Source organism: Dermochelys coriacea, chromosome 1, assembly GCF_009764565.3.
Source record: "Dermochelys coriacea isolate rDerCor1 chromosome 1, rDerCor1.pri.v4, whole genome shotgun sequence".
NCBI lineage: Eukaryota > Metazoa > Chordata > Testudines > Dermochelyidae > Dermochelys > Dermochelys coriacea.
Genome location: NC_050068.2, coordinates 25,418,770 through 25,439,550, shown reverse-complemented (window position 1 = coordinate 25,439,550; position 20,781 = coordinate 25,418,770). Strand labels below are relative to the sequence as shown.

The following is a 20,781-nucleotide window of genomic DNA, read 5'->3' as shown; positions in this document are numbered from 1 at the left end:
CACAGACTATGCTGACAACTTGTGCCACACACTCTCAAAGAAATTGCGGAACCACCTGATCAACATCCTCTACAGCAAACAGGGAAAGATTAAGAATGAGCTCTCAAAACTGGATACTCTCATAAAAAAACAACCTTCCACACAAACTTCCTCGTGGCTCGACTTTACAAAAACTAGACAAGCCATTTACAACACACACTTTGCTTCTTTACAAAAGAAAAAGGACACTAAACTACTACATGCCACAAGGGGCCACAACAGTGGTTCCCTTAACCCACCCAGCAATGTTGTTAATCTATCCAACTATGCTCTTAGCCCAGCAGAAGAATCTGTCCTATCTCGGGGCCTCTCCTTCTGCCCCTCCACCCCCATGAACATGATACAGTTCTGTGGTGACCTAGAATCCTATTTTTGATGTCTCCGACTCAAGGAATATTTCCAACACACCTCTGAACAACATACCAACCCACAGAGACCTTCCTACCAAGACTACAAAAAGAAGGATTTTGGGTGGACTCCTCCTGAAGGTCGAAACAACAGACTGGACTTCTACAAAGAGTGCTTCCGCCAACGTGCACAGGCTGAAATTGTGGAAAAGCAGCATCACTTGCCCCATAACCTCAACCGTGCAGAACACAATGCCATCCACAGCCTCAGAAACAACTCTGACATCATAATCAGAAAGGCTGACAAAGGAGGTGCTGTCATCATCATGAATAAGTCGGAACATGAACAAGAGGCTGCTAGGCAGCTCTCTAACACCACTTTCTACAAACCATTACCCTATGATCCCACTGAGGGTTACCAAAAGAAACTACAGCATTTGCTCAAGAAACTCCCTGAAAAAGCACAAGAACAAATCTGCACAGACACACCCCTGGAACCTTGACCTGAGGTATTCTATCTGCTACCCAAGATCCACAAACCTGGAAATCCTGGATGCCCCATCATCTCAGGCATTGGCACCCTGACAGCAGGATTGTCTGGCTATGTAGACTCCCTCCTCAGGCCCTACGCTACCAGCACTCCCAACTATCTTTGAGACACCACTGACTTCCTGAGGAAACTACAAACCATTGGTGATCTTCCTGAAAACACCATCCTAGCCACTATGGATGCAGAAGCCCTCTACACCAACATACCACACAAAGATGGACTACAAGCCATCAGGAACAGTATTCCCGATAATGTCCCGGCAAACCTGGTGGCTGAACTCCCATAACTATTTCACATTTGGGTACAATGTATACCTTCAAATCAGCGGCACTGCTATGGGTACTTGCATGGTCCCACAGTATGCCAACGTTTTTATGGCTGACTTAGAACAACGCTTCCTCAGCTCTCGTCCCTTAATGCCCCTACTCTACTTGCGCTACATTGATGACATCTTCATCATCTGGACCCCTGGAAAAGAAGCCCTTGTGGAATTCCACCATGATTTCAACAATTTCCATCCCACCATCAACCTCAGCCTGGACCAGTCCACATAAGAGATCCACTTCCTGGACACTACGGTGCTAATAAGCGATGGTCACATAAACACCACCCTATACCAGAAACCTACTGACTGCTATTCCTACCTACATGCCTCCAGCTTTCCACACCACACGATCCATTGTCTACAGCCAAGCTCTACAATACATCCGCATTTGCTTCAACCCCTCAGACAGAGACAAACACCTACAAGATCTCTAACAAGCATTCTTACAACTACAATACCCACCTGCTGAAGTGAAGAAACAGACTGACAGAGCCAGAAGAGTACCCAGAAGTCACCTACTACAGGACAGGCCCAACAAAGAAAATAACAGAACGCCACTAGCCATCACCTTCAGCCCCCAATTAAAACCTCTCCAATGCACCATCAAGGATCTACAACCTATCCTGAAGGACGACCCATCACTCTCACAGATCTTGGGAGACAGGCCAGTCCTTGCCTACAGACAGCCCCCCAACCTGAAGCAAATACTCACCAGCAACCACACACCACACAACAGAACTACTACTCAGGAACCTATCCTTACAACAAAGCCCGTTGCCAACTGTGTCCACATATCTATTCAGGGGACACCATCATAGGGCCTAATCACATTAGCCACACTATCAGAGGCTCGTTCACCTGCGCATCTACCAATGTGATATATGCCATCATGTGCCAACAATGCCCCTCTGCCATGTACATTGGCCAAACTGGACAGTCTATACGTAAAAGAATAAATGGACACAAATCAGACGTCAAGAATTATAACATTCAAAAACCAGTTGGAGTACACTTCAATCTCTCTGGTCACTCGATTACAGACCTAAAAGTTGCAATTCTTCAACAAAGAAACTTCAAAAAGAGACTCCAAGGAGAAACTGCTGAATTGGAATTAATTTGCAAACTGGATACAATTAACTTAGACTTGAATAGAGACTGGGAGTGGATGTGTCATTTCACAAAGTAAAACTATTTCCTCATGTTTATTCCCCCCCCTCCACTCCCCACTGTTCCTCAAACGTTCTTATCAACTGCTGGAAATGGCCCACCTTGATTATCACTACAAAAGGTTTTTTCCCCCCTGCTCTCCTGCTGGTAATAGCTCACCTTAAGTGATCACTCTCCTTACAGTGTGTATGGTAACAACCATTGTTTCATGTTCTCTATGTATATAAATCTCCCCACTGTATTTTCCACTACATGCATCCGATGAAGTGAGCTGTAGCTCACGAAAGCTTATGCTCAAATAAATTTGTTAGTCTTTAAGGTGCCACTTTTCTTTTTGTTCATCTTGTTACAGGAGCGGCTAGATTGCCATTTACTATAGGTGGGTCTGATAGCATTGCTTATTATTAAGGTTGCCCAACACTTCCCATTTTAAGACCTTGTTTTCAGTGGCTTATATTTTTTATCAAACTCCAACCGTTTGGGCTGACGTTTTCCATGCCTCAGGCTGATTGTTTGGGGAAACATTCAGCTGACACAGTGCATCCATCTCTATCTCTCCCCTTTCCCCCGCCTCCAAAAGGCTAAGGAAAAATACATGGTTTAGCCCATATTAAATTTTTCCAACAACTAGTCTTTGAACAGCTCTAGTGCCGTCACACTTTGGAGTAGAGACTTGAAATTTGGCAGGGGTGTGGCCTTTGTGTCAGGGATGTGCATTTTGTGATCCCTGTAAAAGTCCAACCTACTTTGGCTCAGTTTGAAAAATTGGGAGTTTGCACATTCTCAGTAGAAATGTCTTAGATGTTTAGAAGCTAAAATCTCATAAGACTTCATCTTCACTAAGTGTGTGCCATCTCCTCACTGCTTAGTGCTGACCAGACTGTGCATGCCCCATTCCCACAGACCATGGTCCTTCCAGCTCAAGGCTACAGGGGCTCATAAGGCCTGTAAGGGCTGCTCTGGGCCAGGGTCAGGCCAGGCATTGGAACTCAGAGCAGGGAGCCTGTCTCTCCTGTGCTCTCATATGATGTCCCCTGATGGCACCCAGGCAGCATAGAGGAGGAAGCCGCCTGATCTGAACGCAAAGTGGGACAAGCTGGTCTGGGGAAATGGAAAGGAATAGCCTGGGACAAGGAATCTGGTGAGGGTGAGACTGGGACTGGGGGTGGATGACCGGACTATCAGGGCAAGGAGATTGGAACAGAGAGGTTGGGGGAAGAGGCTGGGACTGGTTGGGTGGAGAGGCTGGAACTGGGAACCGGAAGAAAGGGGAATCTGGGACTGGTTGAGCAAGAAGACTAGGAGTTGGGAGGGGGTTAAAATACAAGGGAGCTCGGGAACTGGCAAGGGAAAGAGGACGATGGGAGAACTGGGAGTCAGTTGTCCAGGAAGGGGAATGCTGAGATTGAATGAGCAGCTGGGGAGCGGGGAGAGGAAACTGAGTCTGGCTGGACAAGGAGACTGGAACTAGGAACCAGTGTGGGGGGGAATGGAGATAAACCTGACAAGGGAAAACTGGGACTGGCTGGGCAGAAGAGACTGGGACAAGGAGGCAGGGAGGGGGGCACTGAGGCAAGGAGCTAGAGAAGGAGGTTGGGGTGGAGCTTGGAGAGAGAGAGACTGGAACTGAGAAATGCTGGGCGGGAGGGGAGAGACATTCTGGATTAGGAGTTGGGAGTGGGGAACTTGGACAGGATGTGGAAGGAGACTGGGGAAGAATCAGGACTGGGTCAGGGACAGGTTGGAGTGGATGGGACAAAAGGGTTCAAGCAAGGGGGAAATGGGCAGAAGAGTCTGTGTCAACTAGTCAACGCTCCCCTCCAGAGCACGGACAGGAACTGAAGAGTCCTGAGTCTTACTGCATCTCTGCTGTCAGAAAACAGCTGTGAAACCCACTGGAAAAGTCTCCCATCCTCCACTAGTGCCAGTCCACAAAGAAGTGGTAGGTTGTCATCAACTATCAGCTACTCTATTAGCTCACGTGGCAGAGGTTTGTGTGATGGATCTAAGGGTTCCAAGCCTGCTGACGAGAATCTGGTTTATTAAAAAACCAACCAACAAACAAAAAAACCACAATCTAGGAAATCACACTCCCCCACCCCAATCCTCTCTTAAAAGAACATTAAGGTTGCAAAGTCAACACTCAAAAGTTAGGAAATGCCAGAATGAAGCTTTCCTTTTAATTCAGCCTTTTTGTTCATATGCTTTATGACAGAATCTTTAATTAGATGATCACATACTATTTTTTCCTCACAGGATCCCTGCTTCATTCAGTACACAGGATGCCCCTACTCTGCGAATGAATCAGAATTATGTAGTAGAGAAGACTATTGTGTGCAGGATCCCTGCCTTTTCTGTTGCAGGAGTTGGAAGTAATGTGTAGTCATGAGGCAGGGGATTGCAGGAAAAGAAAAGCAGGTTTCATGGTTAAGGCAGCTAAATGATGCCCGGGAGAACTGGATTGCCTTCGCCACAGAGTTCCTGTGTGATTCTAGCCAAAGCACTTAAAGCAAACTTTCCACAGGTAGTCCTTTTAATGTGTATTCCTCATTTTCTGGGTGCCTGACTTGAGACCCTAGGATCTAAACTGTGGAAATGTGGAGCTATATGCCAGCTGTGCTTTGAACATATAAAGTGATATATAATGCTTAGTGCTTTGACAAATCAGGTCCTGGGTGCTTCAAATTGTGCACTCAGAATTAGTGGAAAATTTTGACCTTAATCTCTGTGCCTCACTTCCCCATTTGTAAAATGGGGACAATATCACTTCTTCACCTCTCAGAGGTTTTGTGAAAATAAATTAATGTTTGTAGAGAACACAGCTACTATCGATTCATAGATAAGGCCAGAGGGGACCTCTCGGATCATCTGGTCTGATGTCCTGTATATCACAGGCCAGAGAACTTCTTTGAATTAATTCCTGTCTGAACTAGAAAAACATACAATATTGACTTAAAAATTGCCAGTGATGGAGAATCTACCACGATCCTTGTTAAGTTGTTCCAATGATTAGTTACCCTCATTGTTAAAAATTAACATTTTATTTCCAATCTGAATTTGTCTTGCTTTGACTTCCAGGCACTGGATCTTCATTTATCTTTGTCTGCTAAATGTGATGTATACCACAGAAAACCAATGAGGAAATTAGTAATTATGTATTTAGAACAGGATTTGAATAAATAGAGTACAATAAATAAGGCATGCAGCCACAAACTGAACAAAGAGAAAACAAAATATTGAATAGATGTTAATTAAGTGTGCACTGAATGAGGTAGGAGTCCTGTGGAAAATATAGTATGTGATCACATATTTAAAGACTTACTATAATGCACACATATAAGGGGACCAAACTGAGGTTGCACGGGCAATCTTTTCGAGTGCTTGGCTTTGCAACCTTAATAGTGTTCTTTTAATATGTTTTCTTGGAGTATAAGCCAGCATCACTACAGTCTCTCTGAAACATTAATGGAATTTACCCTCACAATGCTCCTGGAAAGTGTTATTACTCCCATTTATTTAAATAGTTGGGAAACTGAGATTTTGGGAAATTAATGTCTACACTGCAGCTGGGAGCAAGCCTCCCAGTGTAGCATCCCACGCTAGTTTTGCTCAAGATAGTGCACTAAAAATAGCAGTGTGGACAATGCAGCATGGTAGGTGGCATAGGCTAACCATCCCAGTACAAGCCTAGCCATAGCCCTTAGGTCTATATTCAGGTAGCTACCCTACCTGTGCCACAATGTCCATTCTGCTACTTTCCCCATGCTCGCTTGAGCAAAGCTAGCGTGTGTCTGTCTACCCGGGCTGGGAAGCACACTCCCAACTGCATTCCCTAAATGGCTTGCTGAGAGGGCAGGCATCAAGTCTGTGGCAAAGCCAGGAATTTAACCTAGGTCTCCTGAGTCTCAATTCAGCACTTTACCCACAAGCCATCCTTCCTCCTTGCCATGATCAATTTAGCTGATCATACTTCTGTGTAAGTCACTGATTTGGCTCCTGGTACCTTATGTCAAGGACTTCATGTTAAGGTTCTAGATTCTTTTGCACACGTAGCCCTTTCCTGGTTGACATCATCCTATGGACCATATGCTTATCCTCCTTCATTCATGAGCAGAACGCCCACACAGGTCAATCAGAAGCAGTTCTCTGTATTGGTGGAAGTCCCCTACATGAACAGCATGCTGTCTTCAGCTTCTGAGCTGCTCACATTGTACAGTTCTACTTTTAGGGTCCACCATACTTCAATTTTGGAGAACCCCTTGCAGAAGGCCTCTGGTCCCAGCCCTTCTATATGTCTTAGCAATAAACTTTAATCTGTTGGGACTAGTCTTTTTTCCTTTCAGACATGTCATCTCTCTCTCTCTAGGGGTTCCCAAAGAATGGACTGAGATTCATTGCGGCTAGTCCTAAAATGCCTCGGAAGCTGTAATGGCAAGAGGAAACCAAAGTTGATCAAATGTAGGTTTTATTGCTGATGAACAGAAACAACCAGCCATTTCTATTCAGGAAGGAAGGTATCACCTCAGGGATAGCATTATGGATGTCTGCATTCATTTTACATACTTTATGCAAATTATATGTAAATTAGGCATGGCCCCCATGCCTCCTGCTACACTGCCAATGACTGTTTGACGTCACAGTGTTTGGTCGTAGCTATAACTCTGAGCACTCTTTGTTTTCTCTTAATTTCACTGTAAATCATAGTAGGATTATTATAGGAAAAGGGAACTTACAATTGTATGCAGACTACTCTGGAAAATTCAAATTCAAAATTTATCAAACTAAATTCTGCATTTATGCTGATCACTGCTCACTTTGGGACAGATTCTGACACTCTTGTTCATAGTTAGTAGCACCTTGCTCCAGTGACTTCAATGACCCTACATGTAAAATAAGGTGCTATGTAAAGAACTGGGCTGTAGGTGCTGCTGTGTTATCCCTATAGTCATTGACTTAACTGGACCAGAATCAAGCCTCTTTGGTAGCAAAATATATGTGTGTGCACTTTCCCCCCAAAGAAAAGCTGTCATCTCCTTTCCTAAGATAAAAAGCTTTGTATATTTTATTTTAAATCTACTGTGGGTGCTACCATCGGTGCCAAGCACAATGTTCTGCCATCCTTAAAAGCATGCTACAATTTGTGGTTATATAACTAGCATTTAACATGGTGTAGGATTCTCCTTTCAACCCAATTTCATTATATGCTCTTTTTATATACTGAGAATGGCTCACACTAACAGGATTGTTTTGCCTGGTGGAAAAAAATGGTCATGACTTGTCATAGCGGGCTGGTTTATAGAGCCACTCACGTATAGTTAGGGCCCATTGCTTTGAAATTATGGTACTATAACAATCCTTTATTTACATAAATTGCTGAAACAGTAAAAAGAGCAAACAGATTTCTTAACTAGAGACAGCTGAAATATCCCCTCTGGGCACTTGCCTCCTCATTGAGGCAATAACGTATGCAAGTCTAAATAACTTCAGTGCCTGGATTCCAGAAGTAAATTATCTTGACTTGAACCGTTTATGTTATTCTAATAATAAAATGGACTCAACATTTGGAGCTGCATGCATCCCCTGTGCTGCCCTCCTGTAAATTGGCAATACATATGATGTTGGGAAAAAGAATTACCATGAAGTGATTTGTTAGAAAGGTCTCAATATACTCACTATGCAATTGCTAGACAATACAATAAATAGATTCAAGTTAAATTAATAAAAGGCACAGTTCCTACTCTCCCCAGCTTGCTAAGTTGGTGAATACTTGACCTAATTTATTATATATGGAATCTGAGTTAACGTTTCATTTTTACTTCCTCGGATTTCTATAACCTTGTTTAGCAGTTTCTCAAAACCTACTACCTCTTTTTCACTCAGAAATATTTTCTTTCCCCTTTAATTGCCTGCTGCTTATTTTCTTTCCTTACATTCACAGGTAAAGACCTTACACATGTGTATAAGCTGCAATATTTGTCTTCGTGCTGCACATTGAAGTCCTGTTGCCATGCTTGGTGTTAGTACTGAGATGCTTTGCTAATGCATGTGCTGCGGGTTCATTTCTTTTAACTATCTTTGCACTTTCTTCCATTGACCATACTTCTATAGCTTCCCTGACTCATCCTTGATCTTACTTGTTGTGAACCAAAGCAAAGTAGGAAGCATTGAGGTAAATACTGGGATGGCAACAGGGTGCTGTGGGCCAAATTAAACCTCCCACTAGCGGAGCTGTGAAGAAGGTACCTTGCACGAGTAAGGACAGCTGGAGGCAATTCAGTGAGCCCCTCCCATATGGTCAGGGAGCACAGACAGACCTGTTATGGCTTCCTTCGGCACAAGAGCACTAGGGAAAGTGCTTATAACTGCCTCCTGGTGAAAGCCAAAATTCAGCTTCTGTGTTTTCTTGCAATACTGCTGAAGAATAAGCTTGCTTTTACAGAGGGAAGGACACCAGAGTGTGCAAGTTTCCTGCAGATTTTCTTCCATTTCCAAAAGTGAATTTCAGTCCAGTTGAACTATTTAATGTCTGTGCAGGGATGGGACTGAGAAGCAATAAATAGATGCTAAGTAACATTATTACTAACAGGTGCTTGGAAAAGGTGACAGACTGTTTAATAACTGGAATCGGAGCCCACAAAGACAGGGAAAGGCTCCACCCCTTCAGGTGAGGGAGGGGCCACTGAGCCCTGAAATTAATAGATTACAGGGGACAAAAAAAATGAAAAAAGCAGGGATAGAAGTGCAGGTCACAGAGTCAAAACCAGGGCTCTGGAAGGTGCCGCTAAGCAGAGAACCCTAGGCAACACCCATATTTCCAAGAAGGAGTCCAAGGAGTCAGTGGTTGCTGCATTGAGGAACCCTACCTAGACAGGTGAATGTATGAAGGACTGGAAAAAGGGACCATAATCTCAGAGAACCAGGTATGGTGAGTGCCACGAGGTGACTGATGAGTAGGTCCTGGGACTTTGTAGGACCACAGAAGAGGCATGCATAGAGGTGCCAACCTGACAGATATGGAAAATGAAGCACTGAATTGTGCATGGCAGAAAAAAAGCTTCCTCATTTCTGTGCTGCAAACTCTGACCGGGATGGCCCAGTCTTAGCATCAAGCAGGTAGATTTGTCTCCACACCCATTCAACACTCTCACTGAAAGGACTGCCAATGATACCAGTGTTTTTTGTGATTTGTGCACCTGCTCATTAGGAATTAGCTTGATGCTACGAAACCCACTTCACACAAGCTGTCAAACTGCCACTAGACAGGAACGGTCACCTCTAATACAGGTGTGAGTCAAAACAATGACCTAATGGCTTTGCCCATTACCAAGACCCTGAAGCATTCAGTTCCCCCTGGGACTCCACTGCACGTGTTTTGTCTGCAGTTTTATAACGCTTTAGACTCACAATTTAATATATAGATATATAAGCAAATTATATACTCAGAAATGGATGACGATGTTGTGGAAGTCTAAGTAACAATCTGTGCCAGCTTATATAGAGAAGCCCAACTGTACTGTTCAAGCTGTGATGGATATTAGGTATCACCAGTTTTGTTTGCAACCTCTGTTGCTGTAAATGGATTTTGAAAGCCTCAGCTGAGCACTTCAGTAATTGTTATGCTATTGGTGTCTATATAAATAGGATTATAGTAACCCTTGTAAAAGAGAGTCTCCTCCTTGAATACTAATACAGTGAGAATGGGCGAGTGCCATTTAGTTGTTGTTTATGAAGCTGGCAGCTTTTATAAACTTTGCCAAACCTAAAAAGCTTTTATAGCGTTTATGAGACTTTTCCAATATGTTTCTGCATTGAAAGACTTGTGACTTAGACTGAATGAGAGACAAGGTGGGTGAGGTAAAATCTTTTATGGGACCAATTTCTGTTGGTGAAAGAGACAAGCTTTCGAGCTCTTCTTCAGCTCTGTGTAGCATGATAGCTTGTCTCTCTCACCAACAGAAGTTGGCCCAATAAAAGATATTACCTCACCCGCCTTGTATCTCTAATATCCTGGGAACAACACAGATAGCACTGCAATTGACTGAATGAGACAGACATTGCCTCCCCCCCACCCCACAAAAAAAGAAAATGTAATTAGAGATATTTACCACCAGATGGCAAACTAGTACAGCTCCCTCCGTTCTGGCAAGGATTCCTCTCACATGCATCAGGGTACAGAACGCAGCCAAGCTTTAATTCAGTCAGGCCAACCACTTCTGCAAAGCTGCTGCGCTTGTTTTGGAGCGGCAGTTCGTTGTTATTCAGGATAACAGAATCCAGGCAGCCCTGAAAACCACTTAGGACCTGGGTTGTCCTCTTGTCAGTCAGGCTCCGGACATTATCCACTTGCACCTGGGCTCCAAAGTAGACAGAGCTATCCGTACTCAGAGTCTGAAAGTAGAGGGGGGCTTTGCGCCGCTCAACATAACTGTCATCAAGTGACAAGCTTGTGAAATTCCGATTGAGCTCCAGGAAGACCGAGTGCCAGTTCCCATCATTAACAGTCCTGCCAGAAATTCCCAGGATTCCCGGGCCACTTCCACAGTCCAACTGGAACCACAGTTTGCCATCCACAATCTGTGAGGGTAAAAGCAAAAACCAAACCACTTAAAACATTGGTCTTACAACACTTCTTTAATGTGTGTCCTTAAAATTGGTCTGATGCTTTACACGAATACTGTGGTATATTGTAGCAACCATTCACAACAACAAACAGACACGTTACTGTTACATTATACATTAGAAGAATAAGTAAGTTTCACACTATGGGGGGGGGGGGGAAGAGAGTGATGGTGTAATCCAAGGTATAAGGCACTGGGCTGGGACACCTGGCTTCTATTCCCAACTCTCTTGTGTGACTTTGGGCAAGTCACTTCATCTCTCTGCACCTGTTTCCTCTCCCATCATGTGCCTCTCTTGTCTATTTAGACCGGAAGCTCTTTGGAGCAAGGACTGTCTTGCACTGTACATTTCCTGTGCTTAGGACAATGGAGCTCCGATCTCAGCAGGGGACTCCAGGTGCTAATAGAAACAAATAGGTTTAATGGCGTTTACATTAGTCGGGCTGCAGGATTCTGCATCCCTATAGCTTTCACAGAGGAGCAGTTATTTTTGTTGTTTTTCCTAACTTCACAAGTTCACTCCCCTCTATCAACAAACTGAAATCCTGGTTAAGCAGGGGTCAGTTAGGACCCGTGGAGTTTACTTCACTGCACTCCAGCTTCCACTCAGAAAATGCAAGAACTGCCCGAGAGTTTCTGCTTTTTTTCCTTCCCTCATATTTGTACTGATCTCATCACTGTGATGTCTGAGTCTTTAATTTAAACACCATCATCACCACAATGTAAAGGTCACACCTGGGTCGAGTTTCCTCCCTCCTCCTCTGGAGGTAGCTGGGGATTTATTGATGGTGGTTGTCATTATTTATTACTGTTCCTCTTGCTCCTTGTCTGGCTGGCGGCAGAGGAATGAAGGTGCTGGTTAATAAAGAGGGTCTAGAGTGGAGAGGAGACTGAACTGGAACTCAAGAGACCTAGGTTTGATTCCTGCCTCAGACTCCTTGTGTGATATTGGGGAAGTAATTTAATTCACCCTGTGCCTCAGTTCTCCATCTGTAAATCAGAGTTAACACTTCCCTACATCAGAGGGGTTGTGAACATACCACTGAAGATTGTGAGGGGGCCAGTGCACGTACATAAATAGTGACAAGTGGAAACCTGTGTCTGGATTTCCCTGAACTTGAAGCTTGCCAGCATTGTGGGGAAGGTGAAGTTCTTGGTCCCCCAAATGAAGAGCACAAAAACGGGCTTCCCTGATTAGCTGTTTATCCAAAGGTTGCAAGTGTCACCAGAGGACCATGAGAAACTTGAAAATGGCTGACAGAATTGAGAAACATTTTTCTTGACGTGCTAACATTCATTGGACCCACACACTTTTAAAACCTTTCTAATTGTTTTACTTTTATTTCTTACTAAATGTTGTCCTTCAAAGGCACAATCTTTTTGCTGTGAGGACACGGCACCGTCTCACCTGGAGCATGGTCATACAAGTGACAACCCAGCCTCTGATTTAACTGCTGCCATTACTACTTCTTCCCTTAAAAGTCATACAGAATGGGCACCTGTAATAGAGATGTCTCAGCTTTCAGCTCTAGTGTAGCACAATGAAAGGAAAACAGCCTTCAGGCCTTAACTGATGTAGCGTCAGGAATGAAACAGACAGTTGGCAGAATGAGGCTGGTGCACTTACTCTTTTAGCCCTAGAGACCAGTGTTCAGTTCTAGATTAGGTTACTGGTGAAAATAAGTTTGGTGGTTTCCGCTGGTCCCTGTTGTATGTATTGCCGTTTTATTTTGAATAGCTTCTGCACTGTGACCCAGAATGCTTTATCGCATTCTCTAAGCAGGATTTATCCTCACCAGCACCATTTTGGGACAGCTCTGTCCCAGTGTTTATCCCCCACGTAATGTGCAGACACTTTATACTTCCAGAGCATTCCATGCAGCAGACATTCTGCTAAGAGGACTCTTTGTGTCAGTTTACACTGGAAGAAGCTGGCATATACTCAGACTGTATCTGGTCCATATATCTGGCCCATTATATCTCTTTTTCACTTGGGTAAACTGAGGAAGAATAGTTAACTGGGGATTTCAACAGTCAAAATGCGAACCAAGGCAGAGTTGAGTATAGAAACCAAGAGTGTTGACTCCAGGTCGCCTGCTCTATAGGTTCTCAAACCATGTGCAGCACATGCCAGAAAGCTGGCAAGTCACATGTTGCTGGCTCCAACTCCTTGGGTCCAGCCCTTCAACAGGCCTATCATTAGGAAGAAGAGCATGGAAACTGTGGGAAACAAGCAAGTAGTGTCAGACTACCTGCCTCTACTAGTAGCTACTGCTAGATAACAGGAGAAGATAGAAAAGGAGCAGCTCCCAGGGACTGGAGCCAACCGCAGAATGACTACAAATAACTAAACATTTCCGCATGTTTACAATCGTCATAGTTGGCAATGGGATGTTGTGCAACAGTGAAAGGGAAATAGTTTCCTCTGATCAGTAAAAGAGAGGGGAGGTGCCCATAAGGCAGTGATCCTCACCTCACTCTAGCCATCAGATACACTCATTGAAATGTGTGTGTCTATCTGTGCATTGCTTGGTTCTACAAGGTGCTTTAGTTTTTTACTTTCATCTGCACTTGAGTCCTCACAAAAGTCCCATAAAATATTAAAGCTAATACACTCCTTGACATTTCCCCTTTCCTGACATCATTTTTTTTCCCACTTTGCTGGCTTTGGAAATCGAGGTAAAATATTTGGGACAAGGGCACAGGCTGAATTTTCAGCTACTGCCAATTTCCGTATGTCCCGCCACTTACAGCTTCTGATCCTGAGATTGGCCAGATTTGGACAGGCTGTAACTTTGAATGGGCCTGCTCCAATTCATGATAGTAGATAATGGCTCTGAAGAGGCTGTTCCACTGTCCAGCACTCAGAGTGGGGGCACTGAGCTGGCTAAGCCAGCTCTATGCCACATAGGGACTCTCTTCAGCTGCTTTACATGCAGGAGTGGTGCCTAGCAGATGAAACGGGGCAGAGGACAAGGGGAAGGATTTGGCCTTATGAGTTTATCATGAACAACCCTTTATTTAAAAGCCCTTGACTAGTCAAACCTTTAGGAGTCTAATGGGACTACAGAGAACAGGAAATGTTTTTAACACAACAAATGTAACTGACAGAGTTAGAAATCTAAACTGTTGTCTTCTACTCCCAAAGCTCAATAAAGAAAAAGGCTGAGAGGTGTGTGTGTAAGAATAAGTCTGGATTCACCTTCCATTTCAAAGTCTTATCTCAGAGGGCTTAAAAATTGGCTGTCAACAATTACTTTAAATTAAAAGCTGGCCTATTAAGCTATCAACTGAAGAGGAATCTTTTGATCATCAAGATGGCCCCACAAACTACAGTTGTTGTTTTTAAATTAAGAAGAGGCAGTTTATTTTCCCCCATGCAACAAATAAACACCCCAATTTTGTAGGAGCAGTTTAGACAGGCAGTTTCAAATTTTGGCCTGACATGGTCTAAATGCAAAAAAAAAAAAAGGGGGGGGGAGGAGGAAGAGGAGAGAAGAGGTGCTTTGAAAAGTAGCCATCACAGGAGCGGTAAATACAGTTCTTTCCCTAAAGGCTTTTATTATGCTTACTATGGAGTCTATTTTCCTGCATATTATATACATATAACTCCCATAAGGCTCATTATCCCTGACAGGTCCATTATCGACATGCCTTTTATCGGTATCCACGTACCATGCTTTTCCAATGATCTATCTAAATACAGTACCGTACACATACTCTTGGGACAAACATGACACAGTTTTTATCTGGGAGACAACGTTTTAAAGGATCTACAGTTTAAAAATGCTTTACATATCTTCTGTTGTAGCTTGATCTTCTCTTTCCTTTCTTTTTCATCTGTTTTATTCCTTCCCATTCATATGTTTATTAAATATTACAGTTCCTCTGTATGCTCTGAAATTTCATGTCCATTTCATTAAATGAAAAACACATGCAAGGTAAGTCTTGGAGAGAGCAAGGATGGTCCAGGGGTTACAGTTCTAACCTAGGACTTGGGAGACCTGCATTCATGTCACCAGTAACAAACTGATAACTTAAACAGTTATAAGTAAGTCACCAGGACCAGATGGTATTCTCCCAAGAGTTCTGAAGGGATTCAAATATAATATTGCAGAACTGCTGACTGTGGTATGTATGTGCCTCTGTTTGCCATCTGGAAAATGGGGATAATAGCCCTACATTAAATACATTAAATATTGTGAGTTGCTCAGATACAACAGGGATGAGGGCTATAAAGTACTTTAGAATGACAAACACACAGACAGTTACAGCCCTTAATGTGGCCTGCAAGGGAAGGTGTCCTGCTCAAATTGTGACTTCAGCTGCAGTAGGCAAAGCAGGAGGTACGTGCTATAAGTAAGAGGGTTGGGAGAGGCTGAGAGCAGGAGGAGTCCTGGCCCCACCCACCCTACTTGCTGGCTACAGAAGCTGGATAGACACACAGGGAGAAATAAACTGCTTCACAAAAATAGGTGAAGCAAGTTACTCCTTCCCCCAGAGCAGGCACCGAGTAAAGGAGAAATTGTCGCTCACTGAGTCACAATTCACCTCTTGTCTCCTCCTGGGTAGTGCAGCAAAGTGCTGCCCCCTCTTTAGGACAGGCTGTCCAGTTACAGTCTAATTTTTGGTACTGCGTTGACAGATATGGGGAAACAGAGCTAAAATTTTGTCTGAAGATTGTAAATGCTAGCAAGTGTTATGCAAATCAAATTAAAAGCTGATGCTCAAGTCCAGGGTCTGCAGATTCCCATGCAAATAGCTTTTACGCCTTTGGATCTAAATGGGATGACTAATGGTTTCTGGTCCAGACCAGACTTCCACTCAGAACTGAGCCTCCAGTGCTATTTTTGCACATACAGCGAGGTACAAATTGCCCCATCCCTGTGGTAATACAGTCCGCGGGACCCCAGTGGAGACCCACTCTGATCAAATTAAAGAATGATGCTATAGCTTCACTGCAGGGCAGCCAGTGTTTCTTTAAAGTGGTAATTCCTGAACAGCTGAGTGCTTTCTACCTCAGAACACAACTTACCTTAAAGTCTCTCTCCTTACAGCTGCATGGGCTGTAATGTCAATATATATTTGGATACACGTACGTGCCCTAGCATACAAATATATAAAACTCATGAAATATGTGAAATAGGCAGAGATGTGCAGAGATGCTTCCTAAGGGTGATGCAATTTGGTACATTTTGATTGTTTCATTCAATAAGCAAAAAATGAATATTGTAAATTACATTAAAATATTAGCCTGGCAGAGGGGCTTGAATCTGTACATCAACACAGGTAATAAAATGATCAAATGGTTCTTCTAAAACCATCTTAGGCTTGCATAGTCCATCTGCAATCACATACCATGAATACAACATGATGCCTACTGATCTATCTAGGGAAATGTTTTGTTAGGGGGATTACATTTCAGGTTCATGTCTGTAAAATGGTATATTTAATACTGAAATATTACTTGCTTCAACTCTAGCAATACCTGGGATCACACCCAAGCTTCAATCTTATCCTGCATAAGGTGATGTTGTATGTTACAATGTATAAAATTCACTTAACTAAGCTGTGCAAAGTTTCACACTGACTGCCTGGACTAAAAAACATATGATGGCCTTATACTATTCAACAGTTACATTTATTGCATGACAGGAAAGTCAGTCTTTATTTTTTAATCTCTGATTTTATAAACCAAGCGGGTCTTAAATGAGGATTTTCATCCAAAATGGCCTAATCTTGGTTAACCTTATTACTTTTCATTGATAGAATTACACGAGAGAAAGGAACGCGTGATGCAATTCTCTGCATATGTAATCATTCCTAGGGAAAATGCAATTAAATGACATCTCATTTTGCTCCAACAGCTTAAAATCAGGAAGCATACATCTGAAAGAATTTACTTTTAGAATGGCTGACCTCTCTAAATCAATGGATAAATTGCTTTATTTGAAACAACAAAATAAATAGCACCCTTCTTATATCAACGTACTATAACTAGTAAGCTTTGAACAGGATGGTAGACAAGCAGTTTGTTCAATTAAATTGATTATTCAGTGAAGAAGGACCCTGTGTTATGATTACGAAGCATTTCCATCCCTTGAGTTATCGTAAACATATGAGCTTCCAAAATTAAGCTGGTCATTTAAACATTAAAGACCTTATTGTGCTATCAATTTTTAAGTAGATATCTGTGGTGGTGGTGAAGATTTATTTCAAAATCAATGGTACAATATGCCTTAAATATCTCCTTTGGCCTCAAGAGAGTTTCACACAAAGCCCTAAAATTGGTAGCATCAATATTGTTCCATTTTCTACCCTCATTTAGGGCTTGATTCTGTGAAGTGCTGAGCCATCTGGCTCTGATCCAGCAAAGCACCTAAGCATGTGCTTAAAACTTAGTATGTGTATAGTCTCAATGACTTCATGTGCATGAAAATAAGCAAATGTTTCAGTGCTTTGTTGGATTGGGCCAGAGTGCTCTGCACACTGCGGGATCAATCCATTATCCCCTTCTTTGGAATAGCTCGGCAGATTTAACTTAATTGAAAGAAATACTCAAATCTTCTGAATAACAGTCTCACATTTAGAGACCTCTGTCTAGTCTATCAATCTTAGATATGCATATGACCAGCATTAGCATAGTGTTTGAGTGGCTCACAATCTTTAATGCTCACAACACCCATTTTACAGATAGACACCTTTGAAAAATTGATGCTAAGAGATTTAGCAGCCAAATCCCTTTTTCACAAGTGGTTTAGGAGTCTAATTCTCAAATGGGCTAAAGATGCTTTGAAAAATTTGGCCTAAGTGAATTGCCCAAGATGGCACAAAGTCCATGACAGAACAGTGAAAGGAATCCAAATCTCCATATCATACCCTAACCACTGGAACATGCTTTCTCTCTATTTTAGGTTTTCTTAAGTGTCTGTCACCATAGTATCCAAGCCCCTGTTGGTAATGTTAACTAAATGTGTGATCCATTGAAATGATATGCACCATACGAATGTGGGATTATCATTTGAGTATTGCATATGCATTACAGACAGGGCTAACTGAGCCATCTATTGTCAAGGCTGCCTGACACTTCTTATCATAAGATCCTATTTTCAGTTTCTTACTACTTTACCAAACTTTAATTATTCAGGATGAAGTTTCATTAATGAGTGTCTGCTTCAAGTTGAATTTTTTGGGGAAACTTCATCCAAAATAGTTCAGCCATTTCCAAGAATGAGATTAGGAAAAGATAGAATTTTTGTCCATGTTAAACTCTTATTTGGAAACCACTAGCACCCTCATATTTGAAAGTTCAAGCAATGGCCTTTTTTACATCTCCAAACAATTAGGTCTCACAGAAGCCTGAGCTATGCTGATTTCCCTGCTCTCCCTGCCTCAGGTGAAAGGCACAATACTTGTACTCATGAAACATTTTTTGTATTTAAGCACAACAGCTAAAGAGATATTTGCTGTACACTAAAAATTGCTGTCACTGTTTTAAATTTACCTGAACATTCAAACAAAAAAAAAAATCCAAAAATTGCAAATACAAATACAAAATGCTTTGTACCATTTCTTCCACTGCTGAGTTATAGTACATGGAAAAGATACAATCAGTCACATTGTCTTCATTCAGTGCCTTCGGGATTTCAGCAGAAGTTTTATACATGGAGGCTGTTGGAACTGTTTATCCTTCTCTTTTAACCTGCTCAACAGAAATTTGGCCTTCCATAGAACCACATTTTAGGCAGTTCACAAAGAGTCAAAGTCATAGAGACTTCATTCAATACAATAGGTGTCTTCACCTACCCCCAGCCTTCTAGAAGAACAATCATAACTCTCTGATTCGATAAGCTACCTCATTCAAGCAGAGAAACTTTTCTTAAAAAATAAAAATTGTTTTTGAAATTAACTGCGATTCAGTGGTATGAAGGCACATTTTCCAACCACACAGATGCAGAGGAAAAACAGCCTTTTCAACAAGTGTGGGTTAGAATACACAATCATCTGAATGGCCAGGTCTTGCATCTTAAGTAGATCGGCTCTTGCGCCTAGTCACATACAGTGGTCATATAAGATAAAGCACCCAATGGTCCATATTCAAAGAATACTACTACTGCAATGCATATCAAGCTGCATTTTTGTTTGTTTTTGTTGAAATTGCTGCTTTTCCCTGTTACCATGAAATAGATCAATCTTCATCTTCTCAATCCACAGCTGAAATGAGAACAACATTCCCCAAAGCAAGAGCCAATGAGAAAACATATAATCAAGAAAATAAGTGCCGGAAAGATAACATTTTAATTACCTTCAGAATTATACAGGGATTTGCTCTGGTGTACATTATAATCCCATTGCTTTGCAATGTTCGCAGACGCAGAGCCAGCTTGAATTCTTCTCTCTTGCTATTTTCAGAAACCCGGTATTTGATGTAACTATTCCCAGCAAAGCTAAGGGAAGTGTGCCCTGAAACAACCATTTTAAGAAGATACATATTCTTTTAATGTTCAGAAATGAGCAGAGACACATGAAATTATCCTACAATTGCAAATGAAGTTAATTACAGAACATAGGTAGCTAACAAAGAAGAAACTTTTAAATAAAACCCACCTTTGACTGATTAAAAACTTGTCTCCATTGCAAACCACACACCACGGATTTGGGGAGAATAATTTCCTAATAAGAGGGAAAATCCAGCTCACCATTCTCAGACAAGAAGCCTTATTGACTTTATTGGAACTATTGGCAGATGTAAGGTGAGAAGGATTTAGCTCTAGCAGAGCACCAGAAATCAGAATGTGATGGGGAATCTGCACCCTCTGTTAGCATCAAGATATTTCTGACTCCAAGTCATACTCAAAGCCCATTGAAACCAATGAAAATGGTCTGCTTGACTTTGCATCAGGACCCTGGTGTCTTGGTGGTTAACATAAGCTGAACAAAATGTACAAAGTTCCTGAAATGTTTTTTTCAAGATAGCATGGTATTTTTAATCACAAAAATTACAAATTTTATGAATGTTAACAACAAGTAAAACCTTGAATTAATATCTCCTAAAGGATCCCAAAGTGCTTTGCTGCTAGCAGGGCACTATTCAATGATAGCAGTTCTCTAGAAAGAAGTGTCTTCTCAAAAGTCCCATGTTTTACTGATTTGGGACACCATCCTGATCAGATTCAGGTCAATGGGAGTTTTGTCTGTAGAAGCAGAATCAGGTATATATACAGCACCAGGTTTGCACAACCAGTTTCTTTTACAACACTCTTAAGTAAATGAGACCAGATCCTGAGAGGTGTGCACACACAACTCCCACTGACTTCAATAGCAACTCTCCGTATTATGATACAACGGCAGCACTTCTTATATAAAAATCACACTTTTAAGTATTTTCTGGTTACTCTTTTGGGGGAATCTGCACCTGAACATTCTCCAAGCTTCCCTGGTGGGCACTGGCAGATGAATGGCCTTCGACTAGCTTCGTACCCCACACACTGCATGTCCCCTGGACATGGCTTCTCCATACAGGGATCGCTGGACCCAGGACACAGCCCTCCTGTGATCAATGAAAGATGCTGTTAAGAATACAATGTCAAACATGCACCTTGGCAACATGAAGCAGAAAGAGACTTAAAAATTGTAACAGAATTTAAATCTAGATTGTAAACCCTTTGGGTCAGAGATATCTTTTAAATAAGTGTGCATACCGTGCCTAGCATAATGGGGTGCTGGTCCTTGAGT

General features: G+C 42.3%; 1 protein-coding gene across 8 annotated transcripts in view; it reads right to left on the bottom strand.

Annotated features, from left to right (window-relative positions):
* FAT3 (FAT atypical cadherin 3) overlaps positions 1-20,781 on the bottom strand; it is a 576,249-nt gene that overhangs the window by 25,468 nt on the left and 530,000 nt on the right. For all 8 annotated transcript variants that reach the window (XM_038409118.2, XM_043504135.1, XM_038409148.2 and 5 more), the window contains 3 exons: positions 20,462-20,596; positions 19,352-19,509; positions 10,534-11,002 (listed from right to left, as the gene is read on the bottom strand). In XM_038409118.2, coding sequence (XP_038265046.1) covers positions 10,534-11,002; positions 19,352-19,509; positions 20,462-20,596 — 762 coding nt within the window. The remainder of the gene's footprint in view (positions 1-10,533; positions 11,003-19,351; positions 19,510-20,461; positions 20,597-20,781) is intronic.